The sequence below is a fragment of the Peromyscus leucopus genome, chromosome X, assembly GCF_004664715.2.
Source record: "Peromyscus leucopus breed LL Stock chromosome X, UCI_PerLeu_2.1, whole genome shotgun sequence".
In the NCBI taxonomy this organism is placed as follows: Eukaryota; Metazoa; Chordata; class Mammalia; order Rodentia; family Cricetidae; genus Peromyscus; species Peromyscus leucopus.
In genome coordinates, this window is record NC_051083.1 from 31,036,094 (window position 1) to 31,060,587 (window position 24,494).

General features: G+C 43.5%; 1 protein-coding gene across 1 annotated transcript in view; it reads right to left on the reverse strand.

Moving 5' to 3' along the window:
- Positions 1-24,494, reverse strand: part of Ctps2 (CTP synthase 2) — a 107,714-nt gene that overhangs the window by 11,519 nt on the left and 71,701 nt on the right. The window contains 4 exon segments of the mRNA XM_028887755.2: positions 6,260-6,404; positions 14,967-15,063; positions 17,932-17,969; positions 17,972-17,986. Of these exon segments, the coding sequence (XP_028743588.1) occupies positions 6,260-6,404; positions 14,967-15,063; positions 17,932-17,969; positions 17,972-17,986 (295 nt within the window).

The following is a 24,494-nucleotide window of genomic DNA, read 5'->3' on the forward strand; positions in this document are numbered from 1 at the left end:
GACAGACAGAGACAGTGTGATTGAAATGGGTTCCTTCTCCTCCTGACTGCCTCTGGGATTCAAAGACAATGGTATTGTGGTAGGCTGGGGACAGAGCTCAAGGCTGGAGTACATACAAAGCCCTGGCTGGGTTCGAGCCTCAGCATCACTCAAAGAAAATTAAGTGGCAAGAGCAAATGGGAAGAAGACAATAGACTTACACTAGGAGTCCAGTCTAGAAGGGAATCAGAAAATGGAAGAGCCAGACTCCAGGAACACACTTCCTTTAAGTACCCTTATGATTATGAAGTAGCTCTGACTTTTGAATTTGGTCAGCAATAGTCAATCAAATACAGTGCACCATCAAGTACCTTCTCTATTGGTTTGAATACCACCATGCCTCTTGTTTTGCTATGAAAAGATGATCTCTGTGTACAAGAGACAGTAAATGTTGGTTGGAGTCAGGACTCAAGGTCCAAAACTTAAAATAAAATGTTACTCAATTGTCTTCAAAGCCCAGTTTTATCCTTTAAAACACCATTTTCCCCCAAAGAGTTGTATTCCTGTGAACTGTGGATTGACTGTACCTGAGTTCTTGTGTTCTGATACAGAAGGAGCACTACCTAAGCAAGAGTCTTACTGTAACCCACAAATGGGCCTGATAGATGCCCACATCATAAAACTAGAAGCTGCTCTTAAACTTCTTGTGTACCAACTGGGCATGAGAGCTGTGCAGGGCAGACAGAGACACGCATGTGCTGAAAAAGGTAAATTGTATATCCTTCTGCTGCTTTAAAATGGAATTCCTGGGCTGGGGCTCAGGAGTGTGACTCAGTGTAAGGCTGTATGTTTAACATCAGCAAGGCCTGGAGTCCAATCACCAGCACCAGCCCCCAGAGCAACTCCTCATACAGGTTATATAGATGCATTGTTTCTACAGACTAAAGAACTCCCCATTCCAAGCACCTTAGCATAGTCTATGTAGTGCAAGTAAGGTGGGAGAGAAAGACCAGGAACGTTTTGGGGACACGAGAAGCAGAAAGGAACTCTCCACCCTGGAATCCAAGTCTCTTGCCAATGGAGAATCGAGAATTCCAGCACAAGTAGTTACTAGCTGCTTAAGGCCCTTTTGGGGGTCGAGAGTTGGCTCAGCAGTTAAAAGAACTCACTGGCTACTCTTCCAGAAGATCCAGGTTTGGTTCCCAGCACCTATATGGTCACTCACATCCGTCAGATATGAGTCCAGAGGATCTGACTCCCTCTTCTGGTCCCAAAAGGTACTGCATACACCTGGTGTACAGAAATACATGCAGGCAAAACACCCTACACGCAGAAACTAAAAATAAATAAAATCTCAAAAAAAAAAAAAGCCTTTTCCCCTTTCTAGCTATAAAACATTTTCTAGGAATTTCATCAGAAACTCCGTTTATAGAGAAAAGACATATACTAAACTTCTTAATTCAACCCTAGTGGCTCCTGGTTCCTTTTTGCCAGACTGTAATTCCATTCAAGGCATCTTTAGAGCCACCTCAGTTATCTCTTATCAAATGAAAAAGAAAAAAGGAAAAAAGATTTCTAAGCAACCTTTTGAGATGTAACTTGTATATATGGCTAATGCTAAGACTCTAGTGTCCAAGTCACAAATTCTCAGTTTGGCCTGAATCAAGGTCTCTGAAAGTCTAGGGGAATTCCTGAAGCTGCCGAGACTAATATCGAGGAGCTGTGCTTCTTTACCTCACTGCTGACACAAGCGTCCAAGTTTTCTAAATTTTTCTTACAATTCTATGAAGCAGTCTCATTCCACTCGAACTGTGCTACCAAGACCATTCAAACTTGTGGTTACCTTTTTTTAAAACATGCATATGTATATGTCTGGGTGAGTGTGCAGGTAGTCAAGGAGGCCAGAAGAAGATGGTGGATCCCCTGAAGCTGGAGTCATACATAGGTGGTTTTGAGTTACCAGATGTAGATGCTGGGAACCAAAGTCAGGTCCCCTGGAAGAGCTGTAGGCATTTTCAATGGGTAAGCCATCTCTCCAACCCTTGTGTTTACCCCTTATAAATGGGACAGATAAAATTTTGACACAGAAAGAGACATAGTACCAAAGATTACAATTACATGTTGAATGGAGCATAATTTCTTGTTAGACATGTTTACTCTAAAAATGGATTTGTATTTATTCAAAATGAATTAACCTGGCAGCTGCCATCTTTCAAAAGGCTTGTAGGGTCAGTCTGTAGCTGATGACTTTCAGAATGAATTCTCTACTACTAACTTGAATTGGGTCACTTTTCTCGGTCTACATTGTTTGTACAATGTGATTTATGATGACTACTGCTTTCCTTCAGGGAGTCTGGAATTTTGATGGATGCTAGGCAGAGAACATCTGTGTGACCATCCCTTAGTAAAAATCTCTCAACTCCAAGTCTATGGGCAGAACCAACACACACACACACACACACACACACACACACACACACACACACACACACTCGTGCACATGCACGCGCACACAGCACTGGAATGAGGGTGCACTTGCTAGCACAGATGGGAGTAGGGGAGCACAGGAAACCTAAAATGGACTTCTCCAAACTCTGCTTACATCTCGTCCCCGGCTGCTCCTTGTGTGCATGTACACTGTGTCACTGTCATAGATATTAGCTGTGAATACAACTATATTCTGATTTTGACTCAAGAATATATGGGTATTCATAGATGAGACCCTCAAAACAAGGCTCTTAGTTTGATTTTTTTGTTGTTTTGTATTTTGAAGCAAGGTTTTGATCTGTAGCTCAGGTTGGCATCAAACCCATGGTGACTCACCTACCTGAACCTTCCAAGTGCTAGAATTATAAATGTGAACCAGCACATCTGGCTGTGGTGGCAGATGCTGCTGCTTCTCCTCCTTCTCTTCCTTCCTCCTCCTCCTCCCCTTCTTCTTTTTTCCCGGGGGGGTGTCTCACTGTGTAGTCGTGGTTGACCTGAACTCAATAGTAGACAAGGCTTTAAGCCTCAAACTCAGAGTTGTGCCTTCCTCTGCCTCCTGGTGCTTGGACTAAAAATATGTACCACCATGACCGGCTGCCTGTACTTTAAATTACATTGTGGGGGGAGAGGAGGGTGCATGTGTGGAGGTCAGAGGACAACTTGTGGGAGTCAGTTCTCTCCTGGGGACCCAATTCAGACTGTCAGGCTAGGCGGCAAGCACCTTTACTGCTAGGCCATCTCTCTGGCTTGATTTGCGTGTACTTTTCAGCAATTAATAAAAAAAAAAAAAACTTAAGAATACTACCCTAGAATGATTGTGCCCTTGAACCAACTGCTGTAAGCCTAAAACTAGGGGGAATTAGCCTTTAGAACTGCTGCCATTCTGCAGATAACCGAGTGGCTGGCAATTTAGTTCACCAGCTCTAAATCCCTAAATAATATTCTTACTACAACTCCCAAGTGCTCAATGATAAATATTTTCTCCACTGGGCAGAATGCAGAGGTTACAGCTCAGGTGTTCTTATTAAAGTCAAGAATTTTTACACTCTGCACCTTGAAGACATAGGCTGCCCATGTGCCAAACAGCTAAGTATAATCAGAGACAATTTCAGGGGAAGGAAGTCATTCTTCCAGTGTTCATGCTCGAGCTGTTTGCAAGTAGTAATCTTGTTTGAAAGAAGCACAGCTTGTATCAGTGTGTGGCCAGCAAGGCAGTCACCTGCCATTCAGAACTCAGCAATCCCATGGAGGTGCCAGAGAGCAGTTGAGGTAAAAAGTCCTTTGTAATCCTGGTGTCTGTCGCTGGATTATTAGTCACCACTCTTGTGGTTTGAGGGATTTGTTTATTGGCTTTTTTGTGGGTTGGGGTGTGTGTGTGTGTGTGTGTGTGTGTGTGTGTGTGTGTGTGTGTGTATGTATGTTTGAGCAAGGTTTCACATAGCCCAGGCTAGCCTTGATGACCTTGAACTTCTGATCTTCTTGGTTCTACCTCCGAAGTGCTGGGATTATAGGCATGCGTCATCATGTGGTACTATGTGATGCTGTATGGTGCTAGGGATCAAACCTCAGGGTTCATACATGCTAGGCAAGCATTCTACAACTGAATTACATTTCCTAGACTGGTTTTGGATTATTTTGCTTTATTGAGGCAGGGTCTTGATATGTAACCCTGGCTGGCTTGGAACTAATAGTGTAGACCAGGCTAGCACCAAATTTGCAGTGATCCTCTAGTTTCTGGAGTGCTAGCATTACAGGGATGTGCAGCCACACCTGCCACATCAATCACCATTCTTCATTGAGATCCCTGCAATATATCAGGTTTAGACCACCCTCCTCTGCTGCCTGCACTTTCCACGTTAGTGGAGAGCCACCTGTGTGCTCAGAAGCCAGGCAGACATAAGGGAAGGCACCAACTTGTGATTGATGCCCAACCATGGAGGACTACGGGTTGGCTGAAATCGCAACGAGCTCCATTAAGAGGGCTATTCTCGCTAAGAGTGTATCTGGCTTAGCTGATTCAGGCAAGTGCTCAGCGATGGAGGCGCTTCACTCAGAAACGTCAGCCTCCATGCAGAAATCAATAGGCCTCACATAACACAGCAAGTGGGTAAAAGGACAGCCAGACTTCATGAACCACACACATTCACTTGTGAGCTGATGCTTGCAAACGGCCAGATACTTATCAGTGTATAATTTCTCTCAGCCAACTAACTTGCTCCATCGTCACCTCCTTTCCTACACTAGAATCTGTAATACTAGAGAACATCAGGTAGCCATAAAATGTCATAGCACACGTGTGATTTGGAATTCCACATTGGAATTTCAATCTGCAGCCTGAGAACCCAGGAATGTTTTCATCATGTGAAATCTCTTGTGCAGAACAATAGCACAGAAGCCAGGAGATTTGGAGACCACATCTGAAGCAGGGAAGAATCTGAGGCCCCTTAGCCTGTTCCTTATGGTAGTCCCCAGACACAGTTGGAAAGCCACTGTCCTGGTTGTGACAGCAAAGAGTGACTATCAATTTGGTCAAGGCAGCAGCCATGTAAGCCATGTAAAGCTGTTCCCATATGAACCCACAGGAAAGTGAAGCACTAGGGTTGCGAGCGTCTCTGAACAATGATGCATTACAAGAAGACTGTGTAACACAAGCTTACAGACACCCCTTGTCCTGATGCTCCTGATCACAACTGCAGTCCTGCAATGGTTGTTTACAAGGGCAACATACAGCATTACTGTGATAGTCAATCACGCTTCCAAAGTCTGGTATATTCTAGGTAGTTCCTTCTACTTCTAAACTCGCTACACATAATCCATACAATATTCTCAGAGGAGAATAAATACAGATATAAATTCTATCCAAACTATTGTTTAAATGTCATGAAATCTCGGTCACTACCTAGATCTTAACAATTACTGTGCTGTTCACCTGGGAAATTAGAACAGAGCAATACCTTCCCTCCTCTCCTGTTTTTTGTTTGTTTGTTTGGCTGGTTTTGGTTTTTTTTAGGTTGGAGATGTAGTTGAGTAGGTAAGAGTACTTGCCTAGCATGCATGAATCTCTGGGCTCCATCCTCAGGACAGCTAAATGTGATGACACATATCTGTAATCCCAGCACTTGGAAGTTAGAGGCAGGAGGATCCAAAGTTCAAGGTCATCCTTGGCTACAAAGCAAATTCAAGAACAGCCTGAGCTGTGTGAGACCCTGTCTCTAAAACCAAAAACAAAAGACATGATATGATGTCTCACTATTTATACCAGCTTGGCCTAGAATCCATGATCCTCCTGCTTTAGCCTCTTAAATACTGGGGATACAGATATACATCACTACAACCAGCAAAACATATCTTTAAAAATTTAAATGATAATATTCCTAAGGTTGATATAATCTCGATGTCCATTAATACTATGATAATGAAAAGAATAGCAAAAGATTAGGATCATCAATTGAACTAAACAGAAATTAAATAAAAACCAATTTACTTAACAATTTTCAGGGAAGACAAGAAAAGTCAGATCCCTTATCTTACATTCTTAACTCAAAATAAAGTCCAGATACACTGTTGGATATTAAACTATGAAAGTGCTAGAAGAAAACACTAGGGTTATGATTTATAAGATCTTTCTACAGGAAAAACTTTAGGCAGGATACTAAAGATAGAATGCAAAAAAAATTAAACATATACTTTTTTTCAAAACTTAAATTCCACAATGACATTCAATTTTGTGTAAAAGCTAAGATGATAGTAACCATACATCTTGGCTCATTGCTAGGAGCATTAAGCTGGTTACCTGGGCGACAGTCTGTTTATCTGTTGCAGATGGGCATTCAGATTCCCAGTTGCAGCAAGTAAGAGCCCCAGGTATGGAGGGGAAGGCTTCATTGGCCTAGAAGAAAACTCGGGATGGAACTGGACACCGATGAAATAGGGATGACCTGAAATGAAAGCAAGCATGAAGTAATTGAATCAAGCAGACATGAGAACCAGCCACTAGAAAGGTTACCATATAACTGAACACCAACCCACACTAAGCACTAAGAAGGGATTATTTCACTTGCCAACAGAGTTATTTCCATGGTCCATTTTTGGAATAAAATCCCAAATTGCAAAATCCATTTAACTTAATTAGAGACCTAGAATTTCTTGGGTTTTTTTTTTTTTTTTTTTTTTTTTGAGGTGGTGGTGTTAGACTAAGGAAAGTGAAGCAAGAGCTTTTGAGTGCTAACATGAAGTCTCCTTCTTGAACATCAACCTACTTTTCTGGTTTCTTTTGAGATAGGGTGACATGTAGCCCAGGCTACCCTTGAACTGCTCCATAGCTGAGAATGATCTTGAACTTTTCATATTCCTACCTCTACCTCCTAAGTATTATAGGAGGATTATAGGTATGTGCCACTACACTGGGCTTATGCAGTGCTGGGGATTGAACTCGGGACCTCATGCAGTCTAAGCAAGCACTTTACCAACTTGGCTACATCCCCAGCCCTAGCCTGCTTCTGGAAGACCTTTCATTGTTGGCTCAATTTCCATAGTCTCCCTAGACTTCAAGCTACCCCCTACCATTTGGCTTAGTGAATAAAAGCATTTTCTAAGCAAGCATGAGAACCTGAGTTCAAATCCCCAGCGTCCATGGAAAAGAGTTAGGCACCACTGCCCCATGCCTGTAAGGCCAGCATAGGAGGGTGAAGACGGGAGGATTTGGGAAGCTTCCTGGCCAGCCAGCCTAGCAGGAAGTGGGGAATTTGTTGAGACCCCATCTCATGGCAATAAGGTAGAAAGTAATAGAAGAAGACACTGAATACACACACACACACACACACACACACACACACACACACACACACACACAAACTGAGCACTCATAGCTAGTAGACACTACACTGAGCAGGAAGAATAGTTTCTTCATTGGAGCAAATTCTCCTGGACAGGTCTGACCTCAGAAAAATCCTGTGGAGGAATACTGTACATGAAAGCAGAAGCCTCCTTGAATTGGAGGGCTATTCAGCTATGAAAGCTTAGCACAGGAAATGATACCTTCTCCCTCAACAAAAGAAGAAAAGAGTTAAGTATGTTGGTGCAGGGATATAATCCCAGCACCCCAGAGGTGGAAGCAAGAAGATCAGGATTTCACGGTCATCTTCAGCTACACTACAAGTGCACAGGCCATCCCTGAGCTACAGGAGACCCTGTCTAAAGGCAAAACAAAACAAAACAAAACAAAAGTCAGTGTCCTCATTAGCTTTTATTGTCAATGTGATATAGCCTAGGGTCACCTGGGAAAGGGAAACCTCAAGTGAAGAACTGCCTTGATCTCATTGGCCTATCCCATGTCTGTAAGAGATTGTCTTGATTGATGAGGAAGGGCTAGCCCACTGTGAGTGGCACCATCCCCAGGTAAATGGGTCTGGGCTGTATAAGAAAACTGAGCATGATCTAGAGAGTAAACCAGTAAGCAGTGTTCCTCCTTGGTTTCTGCTTCAGTTCCTGCCTTAATTTCCCTCAATGATAAATTCTGACCTGGAAGTATAAGCCAAGATAAACTCTTTCTTCACCAGGTTGCTTTTGGTCATAGTATTTAAAACAACAGAACTCGAACCAGAACAGTCAGACCTAGTGGTACAAGCTGGTAATCCCAGCATTTAGGAGGCAGAGATAGGAGGATCACCACAACTTTGAAGGCAACCTGGTCTACACCATAAGTTCCAGGTAAACCTCAGCTACACAGAAAAACAAAAACAAAAACAAACAAAAAACCAAGGGCCTTAGGAATGGCTCAGCAGGTAAAATCGCTTGCCTCCACCAAACCTGACTACCTGAATTCCATCCCTGGGGCCCATGTGATGGAAGGAAAGAATCATAAGATTTCTAACCTCCATATACAAGTCATGGCACGAGGCCCACCCTTCACCTCCACCCCCACAAATAAGGAAACAAATGTAATAAATTAAAAAAACAAAAACATAATAAACAAAACTTTATTTTAAAAACAAAGAAAAGTCATCCACACTTAGAGATGAAATTGAGCAATATAACTTTAAAGTAAAACACATTAAAGATTATAGCATAATATCTAGGGATGTCTTAGAAAGAAAAAAAGACAGTACTTCTGTTTCTGCAAAGCTACAGAGAGATGCTGTGACACAGATCATGTCAGAGCTAGGGACAGACTATTTAAATGAATGGATCATTGCTCGGAATCATTTTATCCAAACAAATTCTCTGGGTGGAGATGAAGAATAGTGAAAGAGTTTTTATTTTGATGATGTTCTATCAGTCAAACAAAGTACCTTTAAAAATAATGCTCTTAATCGCTTTTAAGCAGATTCTGACATTCTACAAATCTCAAGCCTTGTTCCTCTCAGAATCCTTGAGGGACGGTAGAGACTCATGGCTAGGCTTCTAAAGGGTACTTAAGATCAAAATCTTCTGGGGAATTTTCCTTCATAAAATGAATTCCCTTGCAGTCAGCTTTCAAAAACTGCAAGGTTTTACAGCAGCTCTCATTTCCTTCCCAGCCTTCATTAACTCGGAAGGCGTCAATGGGCATCTAAATCTTTGTGAAGAAAGTGGCCTCTCGGTATTTGCTGACAATGAGAGAAGCAGGAGAATGAAAAGAGAATGAGCACTTGAACAAAGTAAACAAACAGTTAGTTGCTTAAGAAATTCTCTGCCCTCTTTTCACAAGCCAAGCGAGGCTGGTAGCCTTCAACAGCAATCAGTGATCATACTTTAACATCAAAATGACTCCTGAAACACATCATTACTATTCTCATCCAAAACTCCACAGTAACCAGACAGGGTGGCTTACACCAGTAATGCCAGCACTTGGGAAGCTGAAGCAGGAGAATTATCTCAAGGTGGAGGCTGGGCTACATAGTGTATTTTAGGACTGTTTGAGCTACTGAATGATAACCTTTATCTCAAAAAGAAACCCCCCAAAACACAAAATTAAACAATAATAACCACCACAAAATATACTCTAGGCAGAAGACCCAATGGAAATACAGAAAACTAAAGTGTCTTGAAGGTGGGGACAGAAGAAGGCTACAACCTGAGTTTACTCCCCACCTCCCAATGCCTCACTCAATGGTCCTGGACATGTTAGTTAACCTCTCTGCACTCCAGCCTCCTCCATAAACGGGAATTAACGTCCATCGACTACTTTGTGACACACACCACAGGCACATATGGAGTCCCTAGCAGGGGTTTAGGATCAAGCATCTAGTGAGCTCACTAAATGTCCATTGTTTTCTTTCAGAGTCCAGGTAAGAGGCTACTGTATTCAAGGCAGTCATCTCCAACATCATCTCCTCCTGGTTTGGGATTCACACCACCCCCTTTCTGTTTCAGATTCTTGAAGTACTCAAATAGATTATGGACCATCAAAAGGAGAAAAGACAGAAAAGAGCCTCTAAATCAGAGAATTATGACATGGGCTGAGATGGAGAAAAAGTTGCCAAGTTGTAAAGAGAGTCTGGAAGTCTAAATCACATAGATTGAAAAAGCAGTTTCTCCAACATCATTCTAATACTTTATGTATTTGTGTTTGTTTATTTGTTTGAGACAGGATCTCTCTGTATAGCCCTGGCTGTCCTGGAACTCACTATGTAGACTAGGCTGGCCTTGAACTCAGAGATCCCGAGTGTTGGGTTTAAAGACATGAGCCACCATGCCTGGCTATTAATTTGTGAACAAGGTCTCCTTTTGTAGCCCTGGCTGTTACATAGTCTACTATGTAACATAGATAGGCTTCAAACTTACAGTGATACTCCTGCTCAGTCTCAAAAATTCTGGAACTACAACCATGCACCACCAAACCCAGATCAGGCTACCATTTTGGAGTATCCAACACATACTTCACATTCAACAAACCAGAGTGGTTTCGCCAACAAGTTAGCATGGCTGGACTGCAAAGCCAGAGCTCTGTCCTGCTTAGGAAGTACTAGAGATGGGAGAACCTAGAGGCAGGGAGGAACTTGAGGACAAGTCAGACTTGAAGCCATCATGAAGTGAGGCTAAGGTGGCAGGGACTAGAAGGGCAATCTCAAACACTTTCTCTGTATTAGCAGACTCTGGCACTTGACAAGTGATTACAAGTTGGGGTATGAAGGCGGGGGAAGAGCTTAATAATCCAATGTCAAGTTGATCTAGGAGAATGGTTCTTGATCAGGTGGGAGGTGGTTCTTGACTTCCCACTGTCTACAGATTTTTTTTTTTTTGATTGGCTGATTGGTTGGTTGATTTGAGTTTGGTTTGGTTTTTGAGACAAGGTCTCTTGTAGCCCAAGTAGATCTCAGTGTACCTAAAGATGACCTTGAACTCCTGATCCTCTTAAGTCTACCTTCCAAGTGCCAGGATTACAAGCATGCATCATCACACCTGGCATTGAGGTACTGTGGATTGGGCCCAGGATCTTGTGCATCCTGACAAACACTCTGCCAGGAAGATAGACCTTTCCCCCAACTCTGTAAAGATGTTTTTGAAACACTACAACTAAGGGGTAGGAGGAAGCAGGTCTGCTACTAGTATCCATTGACCAGAGGCCAGAGATGCTGAAAAATACCATACAGCATGCAGGACAGCCCAACAACAAAGAATGATCTTACTCCAAATGTCAATGGCAGAGAGGGTAAGAAACTTCCAGGAGAGGAGACTGATGGTACATTAATATAAATCATCTTAAGGAAAAGTATGGAGAACATTTCAATTTATTTTGACATAAAATGAATATGTCTAGAGAACATCCAGACAAACAAACAGATCAAGAAGAAATTTCCCAAGTGTTCAAGTTTGTTAAATGAAATGTATACCCGTGGGTCTAGACCTGGGGTTGCAAATATTTCTGTAAAGGGCTGAATAATAAATATTTTAAGTATTGCAAGCCATGAAGTCTCTTTCCTAACTATGCATCTTTCTTACTACAACATAAAAAGCATCGTCAGAAGCAAGGTCACTCTGACCATCCCTCCCTGTGTGAGTAAGAGCCGACATAAACTCTCAGAGTCACCGTGCCTGAAAGTAGGTCATAACACCCTGATTCCTGCCAGGCATGGTAGCCCACACCTGTGATCCCAGAATCTGGGAGGTGGAGCCAAGGAGATCAGGAGTTTCAGGCAAGCCTCAGTTAGGTACTGAGTTGAAGAGGACAAGCCTGGAATACATGAAACTGTCTCAGAAAAACAAAAACAAAACTAACAGGGGGAAAAGACCCTCATTCCAGGGGGATTCTGCCCTGCATATGTGAGGCAAGAATGCTGCAGAGAGACGCCAAGAATCTGGACAGTCTAGCTGGCCCCTCCGTCTATTCCACCTTATCACATTTATGATAATGCCTTATCAGATTTCCACAGGACTGCCTATTCCTCTTCAAAGCTAAGAATAAAAAGAGTTTTCCCTGGATTTGGGGGTCTTCATTTCTGAAGGCCCCTGGGTCACATGAAACTAACTAAAAAGACTTGTTCTGCTTTGTGATAGCTAATCTTGTCAACCTGGCACACTTAGGAAGAGGAAGCTTCGGCTGAAGAACTGCTTCCACCAGAGAGGCCTGTGGTCATGTCTGTGGGCCATCATGATTGCTCATTGATACAGGAAGGCCCAACTCACTGTGGGCAGCACCAGCCCTGGACAGGTGGGCCTGGGCTGTATAAGAAAGGGAGCTGAATGTGAGCTTGGTAGCAAGCCAGAAAGCAGCATTTCTCCATGGGTTTTGCTTCAAGCTCCTGCCTTGCATTCTTGCCTTGATGGACTGTAACTTGTAAGATGAAATAAGCCCTTTCCTCACTAAGTTAGTTTTGGTCAGTGTCTACCTTATTAATGTGTAAGAGTGGCCTATATGGTATGTTGTTGTTGTTGTTTGTTTTGTTTTCTCAAGACAGGGTTTCTCTGTGTAGCCTGGCTGTCCTGAAACTTGCTTTATAGACCAGGCTGGCCTCAAACTCACAGAGATCCACCTGCCTCTGCCTCCCGAATGCTGGGATTAAAGGCGTGCACCACCACCGCCGCCCGGCAGCCCTACTGGTTTCGGCAGCAGGAAAGCTGAAGAACTGAAAGGGTCGAGGAGAGAAGATAGGCTTGCCGCCATGTGGCAGAGTTAGAATCCCAGAAGAGAAGCCAGAGAAGGCCACTGATGAAGGTGCAAGCCCAGCTGCAGTGAAGACCCCAGATTATTGGAGATTCCAGGACTTTGGAACAACAGCCAAGGACAGTAGCAGGTGTGGAACCCGAACCTATACCAAGCTTTTGCTGTAGATGGCAGAGCCAGAGAAGTGGGACTGCCCAAACCTTTAGGAGCTCAGAAGATCACAAATGAGTCCCAGAGTGTGGACATGGAGTTTTTTACACTGGTAAGATTTTGATTTTGCTTTGATCGGATTGTACCTGTGACCTGGTTCTTCTCTCTTCAAATAAGAAAGTATATAACTCATTTGTTTGTTTGCTTGTTTGTTTTTAATTTTACAAGAGCCCACAGTAAAGCAGCTTTGGACTTTTAAAGAGGTACTGAACTTTTAAAGCATTAAAATTTTTAAAGATTTTGAGACTTTAAAAATTGGACCGTTATATATTGTGATACCAACATGAGATCTTGGGAACCAGAAAGGAAAAGTTATGGCTTAACAGTGATGTGTTTGAGTGTTCCATTGACAAGGGGTAGATTTGGGATGGCTAATCTTAGTTGTCAACTTAACACACCTGGGAAGAGGGAATCTCAGTTAAATAACTGCCTTCATCAGATTAGCATCTGGTCATGTCTGTGGAAGATTTTCTTGACTACTAATTGATGTAGGAATGGCCAGCCTGTTGTGGGCCATACCATCCCTAGCAGGTGGTCCTGGGCTGTATAAGAAAGCTAGCTGGATGTGAGCCTGGGAGCAAGCCAATTAGCAGCATTCCTCTGTGGTTTTGCTTCAAGCTCCTGCCTTGGCTTCCCTTAATGATGGACTAAATATAGCCTATAAAATGAAATAAACACTTCCTTCCCCGAGTTGCTTTTGGTCATAGTGGTATATCACAACAACAGAAAAACTAACTGGAACATGCTTTTCTCTGTGAGAGACTGAACACAGGGCCTCCTACCCTGAGCTAAATCCCCATCCCTTACTTTTCTCTTATTAATCTTGTGGCGCAGGAATGTCAGCTGTGACCTTTATGAGGAGTGAGGAAAAGGTCACATCTTTCTACCCCTATACCAATCTCCAATAAAACTATTTATGGACACAGAAACTCAAATGTCCCATAATTATGTAATTACTTTCTCATGTCACAAATATTCTTTTAAAATTTTTTAATCACTTAAAAATGTGGAAAAAGAAAAAGTATTAGTTCAACATACACGTGTACACACACACACACACACACACACACACACACACACACACACACAGGGGGGGGGGAGACAGGGAGAGGGAGGGAGGAGAGAGAGAGAGAGAGAGAGAGAGAGAGAGAGAGAGAGAGAGAGAGAGCGCTGACCCCTGGGAAAGATGAAGAGCTGAGACAAGCTAGGACCTCGGGTATACTATGTCCTTGCAGGGCTGAATGAGAAGAAGGCTGCCTTATGTCTTGTCAGTAACAAATGTGTGCTTTTGGGCCTATGATTTCAGGGTCTCCTAGCCCAGACATACACAATTTCTGTGCTACTTATTTATTTCATGTAACCCAAACCTGCCTCAAACTCCCCACAAGCCCAGGCTGGCCTTTAGATCAAAGCAATCTCCCTGAGTCAAAACTTTCCAAGTATTTCGATTACAGGTTCTCTTTTGTGCTCTTCCTCAACAGGAGTCTAGTTCTTTGGTTTTTGTTTTAAGACAGGGTTTTATGTAGCCTAGGCTGTCCTCAGTATGTTACCAAGGATACCCTTGAACTTCTGCTCCTCCTGCTGGGATTACTTTACAGGAGTGTACCACCATGCCTAGGTTACACTGTGCTGGGGACAAAACCTAGGGCTTTGTGCATGCTAGGGAAGCGCTCTACCAACTAAGCCACATCTCCAGGCCCTTGATTGGTCTTATGAAAATCTCCAGGTGTGGTGATTAATGTCTAGAAATTCAGTGACTGACCCAAGGTTGCCCTTCGAGCACAAGCAGAAGAGAGAGTCAGGAGAGGATCTGGGACATCCACACAGTAGACATCCACAATTACCACCAAGAGCAAGGAAAAGAGGAAGAAGAAAGCCAACGAACAACAAGCTGCCTGCTTTCTGCAGAGCATTTCGCTTAGAGCTAACACAGGATGGAGAGAGGGGAAATGGCAGAGATGCCTACTACTTGTATAGTTGGTAGACTTGGGAAAATTCAGCTACTGATGCTAAGTTCAGACAAATGGGTCCCAAAATGATAAGGACTATATGCAATGTGTTTTCCATGCATTCTGAAGTTCTGTATGTATTTCAAGGGATGGAGGAATTGGGGAAGGGGAGAATGAACTGGATCCCAAATCCGTCTGTGTTTGACAAAAGGTGTTAGGTCATCATGAAGCTTTCTAGAAACAAAGAACCCACTTACTTGTCAATTCAATGATTTCCATCCTCTTTCCATCTGTATCCTGACCAACAAAACAAAGGTCTTTCTTCTCGAATTGGTTGATCAGGTTAGGGTTTACCTGGAAATGCAAGAAAGTCAAGTCTTTGAACTACAGAGCAATTCAAACAAACAGCTTATGAAGAGGTCCTGCATCAGGTGGTGGGTTTTTCAACTGTATTGACCCTCTACTTAATTTCTATATTCAACACCCCAAATCTAATTTTAAATTCATGATGAACTTGAGATATGAAGTCTAATTCAAGTCATGTGAACCTGGGAAGTCCATGCTGTATCACTCAGAGATAGGATTCAAAACAAAAGACCATGGCAATGTAAATATTCTGAATCAGAACCTTGATACCCACTACTTATAGACATCCCTGTATCTGCTGCTTCCCTGAGTTAAGTGTACTTAACAATTGGTGATGGCCAATCTTGGTTGTCAGTTTAGCTGGATTTAGAATTATTGAGGAGACACACTTCTGGGCATGTGTATGAGGGCATTTCCAAAGAGTTACTGACTAAGAAGGGAACATCCATCCTGATCTAAGCAGCACTACTCCATGGCCAGGAGCCCTGAACTGAATAAAAAGGAGAAAATAAGCTGAGGACCAGCATTCCTCCTTCCTTCCCTCCCCTCTCCTTCCTCTCCTCCCTCCCTCCCTCCTTTCTGACTACTGGCAAAAATGGTATCAGCTCCCTTGTACTCCCCCATCATTATTTCCTTATAATGATGGCCTATTTCTCCTTAACCCATGAACCAAAGTAAATCCTTCCTTAAGTTTCTTTTGTCTGTATTTTACAAAGTAACAAAGTAACATACACCATCTAACCCCAATTTCTAATTTTTAAATGTGTATGTGTATAGTGTGCACGTGTATAAGCATGTTTGCATGTTTATGGATACACGTGGGTATGGGTGTATGTGCACAAGTGTGCATGCACATGGAAGCCAGAGGTTGATGTTGGGTGTCTTTAGCCTCCTGAGGTGGGGCCTCCTACTGAACCTGGAGCTTGCCCAGCTTGCCCCAAGGATCCTGCCTTAGCCTTCTGTATGCTGGGATTGCAGGCAGGCCATCACACTTGCCTAGCACTTATGTGGGTGCTGGGAACCCAAATTCTAGTCCTCACACTTGGAAGGCAAGCACTTTACCCACTGAGCCATCTCCCCAGGCCCCCAAATCATAAGTTTGATTGAGGGTTGAAATTCTTCTTTCCCTTGGTTTTGGGACTCTTATCTGTCTCATTCCAGAAGTTGACTCCAATTGGCCAAGCCAAATACGATAAACCCATTGTAGTGGTTTGAATAAGAATGCCCCCCATAGGCTCATATATTTGAATGCTTAGTCATTAAGAGTGGCACTATTTGAGAAGGTTTAGAAGGATTAGGAGCTGTGGCCTTGTTGGAGGAAGTGTGCCACTGGGCTCTGAGGTTTCAAAAGTCCACACCAGGCAAGCATCTCTGTCTCTCTGTCTCTGTCTCTGTCTCTGTCTCTCTCTCTCTCTCTCTCTCTCTCTCTCTCTCTCTCTCTCTCTCTCTCTCTCTCTGCCTGTAGATCAGGATGTAGCTTTCAGCTACTGCTCCAGCTCCATATATGCCACCATGCCCTCACCATGATGATAATGGACCAAACCTCTGAAACTGTAAACAAATCCCCAATTAAATGCTTTCTTTGGTAAGAGTTGCCTCGGTCATGATGTCTCTTCACAGCAACAGAACAGTGACTAAGCCACCCATTCCTCTTGGCTACCAATGATCAGTATGGCACTAGCAATGGTACAAATTCACAGACTAACGGATAATTGAAGTTAACCCAATTAGGACTGAGGATGTAGCTCAGTTGGTAGAGTGCTTGCCTAACATGCAAGAAGCTAGTTCAATCCCCAGCACCACGTAAAACTGGGTGTGGTCTTAGCACTGGGGAGGTAAGCGTTGGATGATCAAGAGTTCAAGGTCATCCTCATGTACATATGAAGTTCAAGACCAACCTAGGATACATGAAACCGTGTCTCAAAAAAATGATTGGTGGCACAAGCCTTTAATCCCAACACCTAGGAGAAAGAAGCAGGCAGATCCCTGTGAATTTGAGGCCATCCTAGTTTACATAGGAGTTCTAAGCCAGCCAGAGTTACATGGTAAGATCCTGTCTCAAAAAAAAACCAAAACTAAAAGAAACAAAAAAATCATACTAAAGGAAAGTTCTGTGATACTTCTGTTGCTGCTGGCAACCATCTAACAATGATGAGACAGGCCACTCTGGGCAAATCAGACAGAAAAGGGAGGCCAGGAGAACCATGGAGACAACAGGAGTCCTGGTTGTACCATGTTTCCAGTCTGCCTGTGACCTAGCTAATAAATGTCTTTATTGGTCAATTGGTTTGAATCAACAACAAGCAGAGATTCCTAGTCTTCCAAGCCAAACCCATCATGATTGGCTGACTAATCCCAGAATGACCATCCACAGTTCCACATGCCATGCTTTGCCTGCTGCAGTCTCAGCTGTTAACTCCTCTTCGGCATAGCACACTAAGCCTCAAGCTCAATGTGAGCATCGGAAGAGGTTCTTGAGAGCTCCAATGCACCATACAAGATCCAGAAACTCCTTCCTGGGCCGGAAGCATTTAGCTCCTTGCTGGAGGTTACCTACCTTTCTCAAACCTGAGAAACAAGAGGCAGAGGTTAAGGAGGAATGGTGAGCTTGTTTGGGTCTAGGGTAGTCTTTTTGCTGTGTCTGTTTATTTGCATTCAGGTTCTTTGATGCTCTGCCATCATCTACTCTTTTATCACAATAGCTTCCTCTAAAAGTGAGAGATGCTAGGGAAATTTAGCAGCCTTACCTACAGATGTTACGAAGCTGGACACTTTCCCCAAAGGGCCCTCTTACAATTGCTGGGTTTCATTGCACCAAGTACCCACATACCTCAGCAATTCAGATGAAAGACGTACCTCATAACGATGCCTGTGTCTTTCTTCTATATAAGGACATCACCATAAAGCTTCTCTGTGAAGACACAAGAATGAAATCAACACTGAGTGATGAACTTCAGAAGCATACATCCATGGCAAGAGTGTAGAGGAAACCTCTGTAGTCTCCAACAGAGTCAGAAAGGACCAGACTCCAAGGAACAATTTAGATTTTCTTGTCTTCTGGTAGAAATCCCTGCAGCAATTCTCTTGTCCCTGCTTACCCAATGCTAAGATCACAAGAGCACACCACCATGCCCAGCTCTTTATATGCTGCTGAGGATCTGAACTCAGGTTCTCCTGCTTACAAGGAGAACTGTACCCACGGAACCATTTCCCCAGCCTTTATGCCCAATTTTTATGAGGTACTGGGGATCAAACCCAGGGCTTTGTGCATACAAAGGAAGCACTCTATCAAACGAGTCACATCCCCAGAGCCACCTGCATAGTTTCTTACCCTACTGTACTGGGTGGTTTGGTGAGTCAACCTGATACAAACTACAGAGTCATCAGAGGAAGGAGCCTCAGCTGAGGAAATGCCCCCTTGAGATACAGCTGTAAGGCATTTTTTTCCGATTAGTGATCAATGGGGGGAGGGCCCAGACTGGGTCCTGGATTCTATAAGAAGGCTGAGCAAGCCCTGGGAAGCAAGCCAGTAAGCAGCACCCCTTCACGACCTTTGTATCAGCTCCTGCCTCCAGGATCTTGCCATTTGAGTTCCTGTCCTGATTTCCTTCAGTGATGAACTGTGATGTGGAAGTGTAAGCCAAATAAACCCTTTCCTCCCCAACTTGATTTTTGGTCATGGTGTTTCATCACAGCAATAGAAACCCTAACTAAGATACCTACTGTCCACATTACTGCATATTCCACCTTAAAAATATACTTTGACCCTAAAATTCGACTTCTGGACTAAGAGTGTAGCTCAGTGGTGGTGTGTGTGAGTGCTAGAGTGCTAATTTGGCATGATCCTGGTTTTGGCTGTGGAGATGGCTCAGCACATGTAAGCATTTGCCTCAAAAGCCTGACAACCCAAGTTCAGTTCCCAAAACGCATGTAAAACACCAAATGTGGTGCACATCTGTAATTCCATCATTCCTACAGCAAGATGTGGGGGGTGGAGGAGACAGGAGAACTGTCTGGAAGCTTTCCAGCCAGGTAGCCTGGAGTACACAGCACAACTGAAATAAGAGAGACCTTCCTCCGTGAAGTCAAAGGCCAGAATAGAACCAAAAGTTCTCTGGCCTCTATACATGCACTGTGGCACATATGTGCACACAAACATAATCATATATAAACACACACACACACAGTATGGCACATATGTACCCACATACACAAACATGAACACACACACACACACACACACAGTATGGCACATATGTACCCACACACACACAAACATGAACACACACACACACACACACACACACACACACTTATGCTCGCCACAACTCTAAGAGACAGATTCTAGGTTTGATTCCCTAGTACTGCCAGAGGTTTAGGGTGTGGGGGGGGGGTGAAATAAAGACAAAGATTTAACCACAAAGATGTTCACTGTTGCGTTATTTAACAAGCTAAGCGTTAAGACTGGTGGCTTAAATATCACCCCATTTACCTATGCTTCTTAATCAGGAGTGCGTGGCTGCAAATCAAGCCAAGAGGCACATAAACAGCCACCACAGCTCAGAGCAGCACCTTCAGCAAGACCTTGGGCACAGCAACCTATAAGATGGATGCTCAGTGACTACAGGACCAAATGGATAGAGCCAGTTCCATCCGCCAACTCCACTCAACTAGGTTACATTGCTGGAACACACTAAGAAAGCAGTGACTATCTCCACAGCATCAATCCTCATGGTACAGATCCCAACATGCACCAAAGGACAAAAAGTGCTGGAGTCACTGTCAAGCTCTACCAGAATCAGGAGCCATGCTCTGTTCAGTAGACAGAGTGGTATACACTCTCAGACAACATGAAGCTGGATTTAGGAAGTCTCAACTGAGAAAGACCAAATTAATGCCTTGTGACTTCATTTGAGCTTTTGACTGGGGACAAAAAAAATGCCAATTATATGCCACTGTGTGAGTGAAGATCATAATCAAGCTTCTAGCTGCAATTCTGCCCATATACATGGTGATGAAATGAATAACAGTGAATAGTGAAGGTGTTTTAGAGAAGCCAGGTGGTGGTGGTACACACCTATAATCCAGCACTCAGGAGGCAGAGGCAGGCAAATCTCTGAGTTCAAGGCCAGCTTGGTCTACAGAGGGAGTTCCAGGACAGCCAGGGCTACACAGAGAAACCCTGTTTCAAAAACTCCAAAAAAAGTGTTTTAGAGAAAAGTGGGGAGAGTTGGGGCAAAAGGCACCTTTGGGAACTCCATCTGATGTACTGCCAAAGGGTGGGGAATTCAGAACCTCCTTTGTATTAAAACTACTGGTTCATAAAAATTAAATGAAAATGGGAATCAGCACAGTGATACACAGTTGGAAAGCAGGGAAGGAGGCTTTATGCCAACTCTGTGTGAACTTCAGAAACTGCATGGCTTATGAACTATTATCTAGCTTAAGGCAGTCTGTATTTGCTAAGGTGTCTATCTCACAGGTGACAAGAAGGGGGAGGGAGGAGGAGGAGACAGAGACTCTGAAGCCAGACTGAATGGCTTTAAATCCCTCTACACCATTAACAGATGTGTGTCTTGGGTAAATGATCCAGCCTCAATGCCTCAGTTTTCCCCATCTGTGGAATGGGAATTATAACTGACTATCCCTACTTTATAGGGTCATTGTGAGGATTAAATAGATGCAAGTATTAGAACAGTTAAGAAATCAAATCTATAACTGTTACTGTTATTTCTAGATAATGAAATAGAAACAGAAGGAAAGGATGTAGAGCATAAGTTCTATGTGGTAAAAGACAAAATAGGGATCTGTCTGATTCTTAAGACCGACACTTAGCACGCAGTAGGTAGTGACAGATTTGTGAGGCATAAATGAAACATGCATACATAATGTACATAGTGTATGACAGGACCTTTCTGGAGATTTTGGTATTTACTTATTTATTGGTACTGAACACTGAACCCAAGCCCTTGCATACACTGGGGAAGTGCTCTATCACTGACTGAGCTACACTGTCGTTGTCAGTCTTACTTTTTAAGCAAAGTCTTTGAGACAAGGTCTCACTAAATTCCCTGGGCTGGCCTTAAACTTGCTCTGTTTGAATTTATGATCCTCCTGCCTCTGTTTCTGGAGTAGCTGGGATTACTGGTTTGAGCCACCACATCCAGCTGTTTGGAATTTTTATTTTATGCATATAAAATCTTTCTTGATTGCTTACAAATCTAGTAGAAATAAACTCAGAAAAGCAGCCCATGGTGATATCTTTAAACTTCTGTGTTAAGAATGAGCTTAGGGGCTGGTGAGATGGCTCAGCAGTGAAGAGCACTCGTACACATAAAATTAAATTTTAAAAATAGTAATATCAGAAATTATACTCATTAAGTCCTACTACACAACTGTCCAAATGTGAGCTGAACAAGGATGACAATAATGAACATGTCCAACTGGATGGGGGAAAGCCCACTGCCCCAACCCTACAAAGACTGAGGAAAGCTGGGAGCGGGAGAGATGGACTTCTCCAGGAAGAGCACAACAATTGCTTGTCCAGTGCCAAATAGCCCTGAAAACAAATAGACAAGTAACATGATACAGACTCAACAGGTTCCAGTTATCCTGTCATCTAAAATCCACTTGCTCTTCCATCATTTTGTTTCTCACCACACCCGACTCCCTAGCCTTGGCATTTCGGTCCCCAATAAACCTTTCCTTCTACCCATGGAGTGGTCCACTGCAGTGGTTTCACTGGGCCATCACTTATACTTGCAAGGCAAGCGCTTTACCAAATGAGCTATTTCAAGCCCTCTATCCAATATTCATCCAGCACTTGTGTGCCTCCCTTGCAGACAAAGAAACTTTTTGTTGTTGTTGTTGTTGTTGTTTATTGTTTTTCGAGATAAAATTTCTCTGTATAGCTCTGGCTGTTTTGGAACTCTGTAGGCTAGGCTGGCCTCAAAGTCAAGAGTCCTGCCTCCTATGTGCTGGAATTAAAGGTTTGCGCCACCATGGCCAGCCAAAGTCACTTTCATAAGGAGCCCAGGGAAGGGTCTTACTTTCTGAGACCCCTGCTATCAGCAAAAGGGACTTTTAGCTTTGAGGACTGTTTGGATTTTTCCTCTTTAAGTTCCAGCCATTCCATATCATGTAGAGATCAAGAGTGGGTCAGTGGCTCTCTAAGAAGTGACCTTGATGACAAAGCTTCTGTTCTATGTAAAATGGTCACGGGTCCTAGGGTGTGAGAGGAATAACTGAAATGCTGCACATGGCATCTTTCATTCCTGGTACATGCAAAGTACAGAGTCAGGAGCTGAGCATAGCAGCACACACCTAGAACCCCCAGCCCCCCCCCCCCTGGAGGTGAGGGCAGGATGGAGCGATCCAGACAAGCCTGGGCTATATAGTGAAAGGCAGCCCCCCAAACCCACGGGCCTGCGGTGTATCTCAAGGATAACACTTGTCTCCTCTGCACCACAAAGAAAGAAACAAAAGGACAGGATCAGGACCTGCCTCCAGCCTTCTCCTTTCCTTGCTACTTTTGAACTTGAACGCTACTCCTTCCGCTTTTATGAAACAACTCATTAATTGTCAATATCTAAGCAGCTTCCCTTTCCCTAAGTGTATGTTTTTGTGGTCAGCTTTAACGTCAGTTTTACATATTTTTTAATTTATTTTATGGGTGCAGGTGTTTTGCCTGCATATTTATCAGGCATTGAATGTATACCATTTGAGTGCCTGGTGCCTAAGGATACCAGAAGGGCATCTGATCTGGAACTGGAGTTAGAGACAATTGTGGGCCACCATATGGGTGTTGGCAATCTAACCTATTTCCTCTGGAAGAGCAGCCAGTGTTCTTAACCTCTGAGCCACCTCTCCAGCCCATTGTGTCAAATTTTCAGGGATAAAACATCACAGTTTAAACACACTATCCCTGCTTTGTTTAAACATTGTAGTGCTTTGTTATCTTTCAAGGATTTTGTTTGTTGGATGCTGAAGATAGAGCCATGTGCATGTTAGGCAAGCACTCTACCACTGAGTTATATCCCTGAGCCTCTTTATCTAAGAAAGAGAGAAAACAGGAGTAGAGGGAAGAGAGAGAACCTGTAAGACACAGAGGTTATTTGCTCTGCTCCCCTCAAGCCAGCCTCACCCCCAACCCACTGCAGTGCAGAGGCTCACCGGGGCCTCAGACATGATTGGCAAATATTCCACCAGTGAGCTATACCCCAGCCCAACTGATTCCCATTTGTTACAGAATATTTGTTTACACTGTAAAGATGTGTCTTTGTCAAGGAACCTTCTGACTGGTTTAATAAAGAGCTAAATGGCCAATAGCTAGACAGGAGGAGAATAGGTGGGATTTCCAGGAAGAGAGAGAACTCTGGGAAGAAGAAAGGCAGGAGTAGCCAAAGAGAGACAGAGAAGAAATAGGAGGTACAGGACAAAAGAAAGGTAACGCCATGTGCCAGAATATAGATTAATATAAATGGGTTAATTTAAGTTATAAGAGCTAGTTGAGAACAAGCCTAAGCTAAGGCTGAGCTTTTAAAATTAATAATAAATCTCCATGTCATTATTTGCAGACAAAAAAAAAAGTTCTGAGTAGGCTTGGTGCTCCTGGCATGCAAAGTCATGGCTCTTTTAGAGGCCTGCTACTGAGCACTTGAATGAGGCTTATGAGCCGTGGCATGCTACTCGGTGGCAGGAGACTAGTAGAAACACCTACCTCAGCGTGGACCCAGAAACTTCCCAGAGCTGGGGCAGATAGACCAGCTCGGGGCCAGGCCCCGCAGGCATGAGGCTCCACTCTCACCAACCTGAAGGGGGCAGAGCCAGCCACCAGGCCATGTGCTAAGTGGAAGGCCTAGCTTCTGCTTAGCAGTTTGTTTGGTTCAAGAGGTCGGAGACGGCTGTAGAAGCACAAAAAGTCAGGTCCAGGCCGAAAAAAAATCTGAAAAGTTTAGTGTGCTTAAAAATGTGCTTTGATGCTAAAGAAAGAAAATGGGTATAGATAATCATAAAAAATCAATCAATCAATCAATCAAAGTAGGCTTGGTGGCGGCGGCGGCAACGGCGGCGGCGGCAGCATACGCCTTTAATCCTAGCACTTGGGAGGCAGAGGCAGGCAGATCTCTGAGTTCAAAGACAGCTTGGTATACAAAGTGAGTTCCAGGACAGCCAGGACTGTTACACAGAGAAACCCTGTCTCGAAAATACCCCCACCAAAAAAAAAAAGTTTAAGGCATACATAGGCTACAGAGTGAATTTAAGGACACCCTGGGCAACTTAATGAGACCACCCATCTCAAAATAAAAAAAGTGAAAAGAACTGGCAATGTAGCCCAATGGCAAAGTGCTTGCTTGAGGCTCAAGTTCAACCCCCTCTACCAAACACACACACACACACACACACACACACACACACAC